The following is an 11,182-nucleotide window of genomic DNA, read 5'->3' as shown; positions in this document are numbered from 1 at the left end:
TAACCATGAAACACAGTGCCTTCCAAATATTATATTGTTTATTTCTGTTGCTGTCATGAACAAAATGGAAGTAACCAGAGTGATAGTTGATGCTACAGGCACCGTTTCTGACCAAGCAGAAGAGACACTAGCTACCCAGTGCATATTTTCCAAGTACCAGTCCTGAAATAACCAACTTCGATCATCTTTATCACAGAATTTTTGAGAGAAATTTTAACACATTTCTTTTTCTTCTTTAAGGCCATTTTAAAGACCAACCTTTGTGATGGGTTTGTTGGTTGAAATGTGAGAGAATGAATTTTCTAAATTATTTTCAGGGGAATAATTTTGTTATCATTTTGAAATCTTTTTTTTAAAGATTTTATTTATTTATTTGAGAGAGAGAGAGAGAGAGAAGCAGACTCCCCGCTGAGCAGAGAGACCAACGTGGGGCTTGATCCCAGGACCCAAGAGATCATGACCTGAGCCGAAGGCAGACACCTAACTGACTGAGCCACCCAAGTGCAACCTCATTTTGAAAATCTTATTTCTGATTATCTCTGTGCCTCCATTGATTCCACCCAACACTGATGGAGAAGAATAGAACTTGGCAGAAATATGATGAGAGGGACGTTTCCAGCAGTAAAAATAAAGAAATGATAGAAGCATATAAGGATGATATGAGCTGACTCACCTAGCTTAGACAATAAAGAAAATACATTGTAACGAGGAGTCCTAACTAGAGTAGCTTCAGAGTTGGATAATTCAAAGACCCATGTCAGTTCTTTCCATCATCCTGCTTTGAGCCTTCCATTTTGTGTATAGAGTAGCTACAGAATTCCCAGGTACCACATTCAGGCATGACAATGTCCAGTGCAAGAAGGGAAAGTCTTTATTTATTTATTTGTTTGTTTGTCTGTCTCTTTTTAAGGTGAGGAAACTTTTTCCAAAGCCACCCAGCCAACGTTCCATCAGGTCTCAATGTCTTAATGGCTGTGAGACCTGCTCACACCTAAAGCAATCCCCAGCAGGTGTCAGGTGTCATGGGACCACTGCAACTGAGTGAAGTCAGGCCTTACTCCTGAGCTGGGATTGGACCTCCTTGCCTGAAAGGGGAGGATTCCTGAACTAGAGTCCTTGTGTGGTTAACAAGGAAGTGGATGATAGATGTTGAATATGCAACAAGGTCTAATATTTGGGGCAAGAAAGACTGATATTTGCTTGGGCCTATTCTATTCAAAGGGGCTTTTTAAAAAAGATTTTCTTTATTTACTTGAGAGGGAGAGCAAATGAGAGAGAGAGAGAGAGCATGAGTGGGAAGGAGGGACAGAGGGAGGGGGAGAAGCGGACTCTCCACTGAGCTGGGAGCCCGATGCTGGCTCAATCCCAGGACCCTGGGATCATGACCTGAGCTGAAGACAGACGCTTAACCAACTGAGCCACCCAGGTGCCCTAAAATGGAACATTGTTATTCCTATTTCACTCATGATGAATCTGAGGCACAGATAAGCTAAATAAATTGTTAAATGTCAAAGAAGAGTTAAGTGACAATGTTATCATTTACACTCAGGTTGGCCTGACCTCCAAGGCTATGCTTTTCTGTATGATATAGGTACCAAAGTAAATTATCTGTCAGTGAGATCTTTATGATAAATCTCCTTGATAAATTATCTTAGTTCTTGGCATATCTTAAGAATATTACCTACAATTATAGTTATGCAAATGTAATCATATTACTCAGGTTGTTTTATGACCTGCTTTAAAAAATACTTGCACTCTCTCTCTCTCAAATAAATAAAATCTTAAAAAAAACACTTGCCAATTTCAGGGTCACCTGTTGGTTCAGTGGGTAGAACAAGCGATTCTTGATCTCAGGGTCCTGAGTCATGAGTTCAAGCACCACATGGGGCATAGAACTTACTTAAAAAAAGAAAAATATAAAAAAAAACCCCAAACCTTGACAATTTCTTTCTTTCTTTCTTTCTTTCTTTCTTTCTTTCTTTCTTTCTTTCTTTCTTTCTTTCTTTCTTTCTTTTTTCTTCCTTCCTTCCTTCCTTCCTTTCTTTCTTTCCTTCCTTCCTTCCTTCCCTTTCTTTCTTTCTTTCTTTCTTTCTTTCTTTCTTTCTTTCTCTTCTCTTCTTTCTTTCTTTCTTTCTTTCTTTCTTTCTTTCTAGATTTTATTCATTTATTTGAGAGAGAGAGGGAGAGAGAGAGAGATCAAGAGCACAAGCAGGGAGAGTGGCAGGGGGAGAGGGAGAAGCAGACTCCCCGCAGATCATGACCTGAGCCGAAGGCAGACGCTTAACCAACTGAGCCACGCAGGTGCCCCGCGAACTTGACAATTTCATGAGTGAAAAATGCACCTTGTTTTCATTTGCTTGAGTTTCCATAACCCTTAACAGTGTATTCTCCACCCAGCGATCAAAGGAGTCCTTTAAAAAAGTAAGTCAAGGAGTGCCTGGGTGGCTCAGTCAGTTAAGTGTCTGCCTTTGGTTCAGGTCATGATCCCAGGGACCTGGGATTGAGCCCTGTCTCAGGCCCCTTGCTCAGCGGGGAGCCTGCTTTTCCCTCTGCCTGCCACTCCCCCTGCTTGTGCTCGCTCTGTCAAATAAGTAAAATCTTACTAAAAAAAATATAAGTCAGATGATGCCATTTGTTTGCTCAAAATCTCAGTCATTATTCATCTCAGAGTAAAAAACAAAATCAAAGCTCCTATAAGTGTTCTTATGGCATTAGAGGAACAGTAAGCTTTCTTTCCCTGTTACCTTTTGTACTGAAATTCCTACAACTTTCTCTTCCATTCACCTACCCAGACACACTGGCTTCTTTGCTCTTATTCAAATATGCCAGCACATTCCTACCTCAGGGCCTTCATACTTGCTGTTCTCTTTGACTGAAATATTTTCGATATCTTCATGGTCAGTTCCCTTACTTCCTACACATCTTTGCTGAAAAGTGACTTTCTCAGTGAGAGCTTAAATAACAAGTCTATATAAAACATTCTTTATCTTTCTTCCATCATTTACGTGAGAGTACTTATTACCTTCGAACACACTATGTAATTGTCTTCTTTGTTTTGCCTGTCTCTCTCTAACCCACACTAAAACATATGCTCTACTGGGACAAAAATTTTTGTCTGTTTTGTCCAGTGATGTAGCCTTTGTGTTGAGGTCAGTGTTTGGCAGATAGTATGTGCTCATTAAATATTTGTTGTCCAAGTGAACATTTTATTATTTTTATTTTATTTTATTTCATTTAAAAAAATATTTTATTTATTTATTTGACAGAGAGAGACCGCCAGCGGGTGAGGGAACACAAGCAGGGGGAGTGGGAGAGGAAGAAGCAGGCTTCCAGTGGAGAAGCCTGATGCGGGGCTCGATCCCAGGACCCTGGGATCACGCCCTGAGCTGAAGGCGGACGCTTAATGACTGAGCCACCCAGGTGCCCCTTTATTTTTATTTTAAGATTTTATTTATTTATTTGGGTGCCTGGGTTACTCAGTTGGTTAAGCATCTGCCTTTGGCTCAGGTTATGATCCCAGAGTCCTGGGATGGAGTCCTGCATCCGGCTCCCTGCTCAGTGGGGAGTCTGCTTCTCCCTCTGCCCCTACCCCCTTCTCATGATCTCTCTCTCTCTCATGGTCTCTTGTTCAAATAAATAAATAAAATCGAGAGAGAGGTGTGAGAGAGAGAGCCCCAGCCAGGGGAGGGCCAGAGGGAGAGGGAGAATCAGAATCCCTGCTGAGCAGGGAGCCTGCCAAGGGGCTTGATCCCAAGACCGCAAGACCCCAAGACCCGATCATGACCTCAGCTGAAGGCAGACACTTAAGGGACTGAGCCACCCAGGCGCCCCTACTGAGTGAAAATTTTAATGTACAAAAGACTGATAAGTTACTTCTGTTTTTCCTTTTATAAACTGATTGTCATGTCCTTTGCTTATTTTCCTATTAGTTCAAAGTTTTTATTGATTTGTATGAGCTCTTTGTATTGTAAAGATATCAGTTATAGGGCAAATATTTCCCTCAGTTTTTTTCCCTGTTTTTACCATTATGTGTGTTAAAAATATTTAAAAATTTATGCAAATCTACAAATCTTTTCCTTTGTGATCTTGTGCTTTGTTAGGACAAGTTTACAAAAGAAAAACATTACTTTTAAATATATTTAGTTAAAGGGTGAGCTGTGCTGAACATTTTTTTTTCTATATTGATTATATTTGAGTTTCTACTATGTGGATATATAGTGCTTAAAGAATCTAAATAATGATTTAAACTTATAATCACATGTATAGGATTATTTTCCCCTGTTTTTTTTTTGTTTTTTGTTTTTTAGTAAGTTCTAACCCAGTTGTGGGGCTTAAACTTGCAACCCCTGAGATCAAGAGTCCTTTGCTCTACTGACTGAGCCAGCCAGGCATTCCTCTCCTGGAGGGTTTTATTGGGTGAGCAAGATGGGTTAAACTGTTACTAAAGCCTCTCCTTTTACTTTGATTCAAGGAAACCGATTTGATGTACAGGATAATTAAAATTACAAAACAGGGGTGCCTGGGTGGCGCAGTCATTCAGGGCGTAATCCCAGAGTCCTGGGATCGAGCCCCGCATTGGGCTCCCTGCTCCACTGGGAAGCCTGCTTCTCCCTCTCCCACTCCCCCTGCTTGTGTTCCCTCTCTCGCTGGCTGTCTCTGTCAAATAAATTAATAAAATCTTTAAAAATAAATAAAATAAAATTACAAAACATTTGTGTGTTTATAATTTTTGCATATATTTATTGAGTTGTAAATATATTCCCCCAATTAACATGGAAATAAAAGGTTACTAGGCTATAAATTTAAATCATTAGGATCTTACATCACTGGAACATTTATGATAATGGAGTCCCCTTATAAATCCTATTGTGTTTGATAGTAAGTTCTTTCAAAACTGAACTTGGTTGCATACATTTTATTTATTCCACCCCCTTCCTTGAATTTTAAATGGTAAAAATGTCTAGTTGCTTAATGTGACATTTTGAATTTTTACAAATACTAATTTCATGAACCAAATTTTAATATATTTTTTAATCAAGAATACTATCAGAAAAATGTAGAAATATGATTATGCTGCTTTTGGGAAACAAAATGCCAATTCTTTCTTCCTTCCTTTTTTAATTTTTTGTTGCTTAAAAGCACTTCTGCTTCATTATTCAATTATGCCTTTTTGTTAAAACTGATTCTGATGGTGTGTTGACAGAAATAAACATGTAGTCCTTTGGAACTTAAAAAATAACATTAAAAATCCTTTTTATGGTATGGTGGATCACAAAACACTTTATTAAATTAATTTATTTTTTTAAAAGAGTTCTTAAATTATTTATTTGTTTATATATTTGAGAGCAAGAATAAGAGAGAGAAAGAGAGCACAAGCAGGGGGAGGTATAGAGGGAGAAGCAGACTCCCCACTAAGCAGGGAGTCCAATACGGGACTCAATCCCAGGATCCTGGGATCAATGACCTGAGCTGAAGGTAGACGCTTAACCGACTGAGCCACCCAGGCTCGCCGTGAAACACTTTAATGTATTTTTCCTTTAATATTTTTCTTGCAAATACTCAGAAACTAATAAGCTCAGGTTGGGTTATTTCTCTCTTCCCATCCACAATAAAACAAGTTACTTAAAATCTTTAACCTGTACATTACCCTTTTTTTCTATACATTACTCTTAAATTGGAGGTATTTAATAAAGATAAGGTTAATGTAATAACAGAAACCAAATGACAAAAATCTTTCATAAAGTAAGTAAATCGTCTTATTCTCTTACATTAGGTTATGTACATGGCACCAGCCGTCAGTTTAGATTGGGTAAAACAATATGGAGCTAGAATTCCTGGTTTCTAATTATTCAGTAGCCGTGTGGCTGGGAGGAAGGCATTCATGTTGCACTATCTTTAAAATGGGCTGTAAACTCTGAGGCCTGCCTCTTGCAGTTGTGAATCACTTAGGGTAATGCACCCCTTTGCAAGCTGGATGTGCAAGCCTGAAGGTGGAGCAGGTTTGCAAGCCTTCCTCCTGCCTGGGGGTAGGTTGACTCAAGAGCCAGCTCTCCGCTCCGCTAGCGCATAAACGAGCACAGCTGACTGGGGACCAAGCAGAGGACCTAGAAGGGTCTCTGTAGACCTTCAGATAAACAGAAATAAATCAGAATGGCCCCAGCCGTACCACCTACAGCCACTTTCCGCTTTAAACCCCCGCTGCTCTGGGTGTAAAATGAGCATAAATTAGTACTAACTACTTTAGAGTTGTTTTGAGGATTAAAGGAAATATGCATTATCTATCTTTCTTGCATAGAAAGTTCAGCGATAATGGGTGAAAATTCTCTTTTCTAACCCTTCTCTTCCTCTTTTAATGAAAGACTGCTCACCACAGCAGTGGCGGTGAAGTTTCAAATCAACCTCCTTTCAGTCAAGATCTCCGCAAGGAAACTAGTATGGTTTAAATCAGTTCAGTAACACCAAGGTGTAAATGACTGGTACCCACAGGTGGCTTGCAAGAAAATTTTGCATTCTAAAAGAGGATAACTCACTGGAAGGATTTCAGAAAATACGGATTTTTTTTTTTTTTTTTTTTTGGTAGGAAAGTGAATAGAATTCCCTGAACCCATCACCCTGACACAGAAACCATGCCTTGTAGGACTGTGGGAGGGGACACAGAAAACGCACATTTAATTAATAAGTACTTGAACCATAGAACGAATTCACCCCCACTCCCCTCACCAAGGAGCCTCTTAGATCTTGACGACCTTGGCCGTCTTTATCTGACAACGAACCTTCGCTAGAGAGAAGGCGAGAGGGAAGACCCAAGCTCAACTCAATTACCAGAAAGGATGTTTTCATTTGAATGAACTCTACCCAGTTGTTACCTCCCCACTCCTCTCCGCTAACTTTTAACCCTTCTGGAGCGGCGAGATGCTGGGGTTCAGGACGAGGCGAAACGGCTGCCAGAGGCCCGACGGGCTGGGGGCTCCCCGGCGGGGCAATCTCCACTGCCGCCCGCTAGACCCCGGGAGGGGCAACCAGGGCGGGGACAGCAGCGAAAGTTCCCCGCTCTGTTCGGGTCCTCCCCAAAACCCGAGCGAGCCGAGTGGGGGACGGGTAGCCGGATCACAGAGGACTTGGCAGTTTCCGGGAGGTTGGGGAAGCGCCCCAGGGCACAGCCCGGCCAGACGCAGTCTTCGAAGTGGGCGTTCTGGGTTGCACAGACACCACTGGGAAAGGGCAGGCGCCTGGGAGGGCCGGCCGCCCCACCCCCACCTGCGGCCGCGCGGGGAGTGCCCGAACCGCTTGGGCACAGCCCCGAGCCTCCCGGGGAGGGGCACACGGGGGAGGGCGGGGCCCCGGGAGGCGGGGGTCGCGAGGCGCTCCGAGGCTAAAGCCGCGCCCGGAGCCCGGCGGGGAGGCGGCAGGAGGGGCCGGGAGGGCCGGAGTGAGCGGCGGCCGCAGCTGCAGCAGGACGGCCCGCCGGCGGCTCGGGGCCGCGCGCCGGGAACCTCGCGGGGCGGGCGGGCGCGGCACCCCCTGCCTGGCCGCCTGCGCCTCGGGGAGGCGGCCCGCGCGCGACGGGGCCAGCAGCATGAGCAGCGGCTACAGCAGCCTGGAGGAGGACGCCGAGGACTTCTTCTTCACCGCCAGGACCTCCTTTTTCAGGAGAGCGCCCCAGGGCAAGCCCCGCGCCGGCCAGGAAGTGAGTGGCACGCGCGGAGGGCGCAGCAGCCGGCGCTCGTAGCTCCGGGGATCCCCGAATCCACGTGTATCTGTGGGGCGCGCCGGGCATGCCCGCGGGAAGGAGGAGGGGGGCGGCCGAGAAGGGGCTTCTGCCTTTGGCATCCGGGGGTCGTGCTTGGAGGTCGTGCACATGGGCGTGCGGGAGTGCGCTGGGGGCGGCCAGGGCGAGGGAAGGAGGTGGAAGGGCAGGAGACCGAGGGCCCACTTCTGCCTTCCGCGCCAGATGGCCTCTGCGGCCCTGCTTCGGGCGGCGGGCTGCGGGAGAGCAGTTCTGAGAGCGTGGAGGCGTCCCTGGCCACTCCCGGCGTTTCCTCTCTGCCCGGGCAGTCAGTGGTCGGGGGCCTTGCCTCCGGCCTCCACTGGGCATCGGTTCAGTGGGCAGTGAGGCCCAGAGTGGCTTGGGGGCCCTGTAATAGCCAGGGGTGGCGTTGGTGACCTGGCCTCCTCTACCTTCCGGGTCCAGCACCTTGGTGGTGGGGGCGGGGACGATAGCAGGCGCTCTCTAGATCTTGGTTTCGGGAGTCAAGGTTGTGCGTGTCCTGCAAAGTCAAGTTTATGAGTGCCTTCAGTGTTTTGCAAACAAGTTCCGGTGCTAGGTAAATACCAGCCGGCGTGAGCTGAGCCTTAGGCCGGTTTCTTCCTTTTTTGGAGGAGGCATGCCGTGGGAAGTATGACTTGGGAAAAGATGGGAAGGGAGCTTGGGCCGGTTTCGCCGACCCGGACCGTGTTTTCCTGGAAGGCTTTCCCGAAACGGGCCACTTGGGGTGGACTCCTCAGTCCCGTGCGTGAACCCGCGGCCTCCTGGCCCTGGGAGGCACACCAGGAAGCCCTGCCAACCCAGCCGTGCTCACATCAGATTAGTGAAGGCTGTAATGGAACAAATTTGTTGCTCTTCAACAACGGGCGCTCACCAGACCGTTGCTGTTAGACTCCGTCCTGGAGACTGGAGGCAAGGAAAATCGTTCAGGGCCGGATGATGAGTTATGGGAGGGGTGAGGACGGAGTATGTGTCAGGGTTTCCTCGCCAGACCTTTTAAGTTTATTTAACCACTTTCTGAGGTCAGATTTCTTTTTATGATTCGGAAGTTCTAGTCTTTTCAACCTCTTAACTCCCAAACCAGAAGGAGGGGGAGAGGGGATGGTGAAGGGCAAGAGTGAAGTCAAGTGCCCTTTATTCAGTAGCGGGTAATCCTGAGTAAAGTTCTGGGGCGGTAGTCTGTCCTCTTTATTGTTTCTAAGGCTTAGGGCTGCACCATTTACTAGTCACTTTGAGCGATGGCTTAGCTCAAGCTGCTGTAACAGATACCATAGACTAGGTGACTTAAACACTAATATTTCTCATGGTTTTGGAGGCTGGAGGTGGATCTAGGTCCCCGGCTGGTTTTTTGGGTTTTGGCAAGGACCCCTTCTTGGCTGGGCTTCCTGGCTTGGAGCCCGCTGACTTCTTGCAGTGACCTCCTATGGAGGAAGGGCTAGCTTTCTTCCTCTTGGAAGGACGCTGATCCCATCGTGGGGGCAGCCCTCAGGCCACATTATCTCCCACAGGTCCCACCTCCTGGCATTTAGGGCTTCATCATAGGAGTTTTGGAGTGGGGGTCCAAAAACCTTCAGTTCATAGCAACTGATCCTTTATTTTCGGTAGAGTGTATTTTAATGGCATGAGTTTGCTCTGAGGTTTGGAAGGCAGAAATACTCTTCCCCTCTGTCGGGGAGGAATTACTTTTCCTTGTGCTTCTCTCACTTGGCTCTTCTCTTTCTTGGCCTCTTCTGTCTCTCTCTCCTCTACTTCGTATTTTCTCCTGCCACTTACTGCTGTCACGATTTGACTAGAACTTAACAGAGGTGGTTGTGTTCGTTCGAAGTTGATTCCAGAGGTGGCTCTTCTCCAGAAAACTTGCTGGTTCTCAGATTCTCCAGGTATGTGATGCTCCTTCACAAGGGCCACGATGTCCAGGTTAGAATTGGGGGAGAATGTTTTAGTGCTTTAAAAAATAAAACAACTCCCCCCCCCCTGGTTTAGACATACAGGGTTTCCATTCATTAATCTAGCATATATATTATATAATGCAACTTATTTAGCTTTTAGAATTAGTCTAACATTATGTAGTTTGTAGTATTGTACTGAAAATCAGGACAGTAAGACCTAGTTCTTGGCTTGAAGGGCTTGTTCTGTATATTCTGAAGCTTTATTGCTTGTGTGTTCCCCCTCCTAACATAACACATGCAAGGTGCTGAGTTATGGGACTTACTTGCCAGGTGGCAGAAGTGTTTGAAACTGAATTTTTGTGGGCATTTTGGTTAAATTGAATGTGTTAAATTCTTGATGACCTTTGTGAGTTAAGAAGTAAAAAACTTACAAATATAAAGCAAGGTATTCTAAGTATAGAACGTTTCTTTTACCTAAGGTTAGATAATAGATACGCCTTTTTCATTTTATTTATTTTCTTTTTATTGTTTTAAGTAATCTATACCCCCAGTGGGGCTTGAACTCAGGACCCTGAGATCAAGAGCCAGCCAGGGGCCCTGCCTTTTTCATTTTATTATGCTGGTGATTATAAGAATAAGATAAGAGTTTCTAACAAAGCATAAAAGTGAAATTGGTCCTTCTCTAGAGAGGTGGAAAGAGAGAGGTTGCCATAAGGATCTATTACTGATAATAGTATTTTTGTTGTTGTTTTTTTGGTGCTGAAGCACCTGGTGAACAAGCCAGGAAAATTCAGTTTCTATGACTCTTGAAAATAACCAGAGAGAGCAAGATATTTGTGGTAAATGCAGGTTGGAGAAAAAGGGGGAGGGGGATGAGGATTTTCTTCTCTTCTCTTGCCAGGCAAAGGAACATAGCCCAACTTCTTTCTGTCTCCAACAAAAACAAAAATCTTATGGATATAAAGAAGATACTAGTTTTCTTCCTTATGGTGGTACCCTCTTTAAAAAAAAAAAAAAGGCTTAAAAACCTGTCTGGAGGATATAAACAGGAATGAGAGGTGGCCTTTTCTGTGGCATTTGGATGTCATGTTTATTGCTGTATCCTTGGGGCCTCCGCTGGTATCGGACACACAGTGATTGCTCAGTGAATATTAGTTGTATGAACGAATGCTTTCCTGGGTTGAGAATTGGCTCCTTACAGGTTTTTCATTTTTTTTTTTTAAGATTTTTATTTATTGATTTGACAGAGACAGCCAGCGAGAAAGGGAACACAGGCAGGGGGAGTGGGAGAGGAAGAAGCAGGCTCCCAGTGAAAAAGCCTGATGTGGGGCTCCATCTGAGGATGCTGGGATCACGCCCTGAGCCAAAGGCAAACGCTCAACGACTGAGCCACCCAGGCGCCCCATCCTTACAGGTTTTTCAAATGTACCTTATCTTATTCTCCCAAGAACCCCCTGGAAAATTAACTTAATGAAAGGTAAGGCCTTGTTAAGTGATTCACCGAATGGCCCACATACTTTCCTTTTTG

General features: G+C 45.0%; 1 protein-coding gene and 1 long non-coding RNA gene across 2 annotated transcripts in view; both read left to right on the top strand.

The window, feature by feature from the left end:
- Positions 1-7,467: 7,467 nt before the first annotated feature.
- The window catches only part of RASSF3 (Ras association domain family member 3), a 68,502-nt gene continuing 64,787 nt past the window's right edge, over positions 7,468-11,182 (top strand). The window contains exon 1 of the mRNA XM_026500106.4: positions 7,468-7,687. Coding sequence (XP_026355891.1) covers positions 7,577-7,687 — 111 coding nt within the window. The 5' untranslated portion in view covers positions 7,468-7,576. The remainder of the gene's footprint in view (positions 7,688-11,182) is intronic.
- Positions 7,684-10,603, top strand: LOC130544491 (uncharacterized). The gene is made up of 2 exons (XR_008960802.1): positions 7,684-7,753; positions 9,559-10,603. It is a non-coding gene; the product is annotated as an uncharacterized LOC130544491 (long non-coding RNA).

The sequence above is a fragment of the Ursus arctos genome, unplaced genomic scaffold, assembly GCF_023065955.2.
Source record: "Ursus arctos isolate Adak ecotype North America unplaced genomic scaffold, UrsArc2.0 scaffold_21, whole genome shotgun sequence".
NCBI classification, from domain to species: domain Eukaryota; kingdom Metazoa; phylum Chordata; class Mammalia; order Carnivora; family Ursidae; genus Ursus; species Ursus arctos.
The sequence above is the reverse complement of the archived record's forward strand: the minus strand, read 5'-3'. Positions and strand labels throughout refer to the sequence as shown.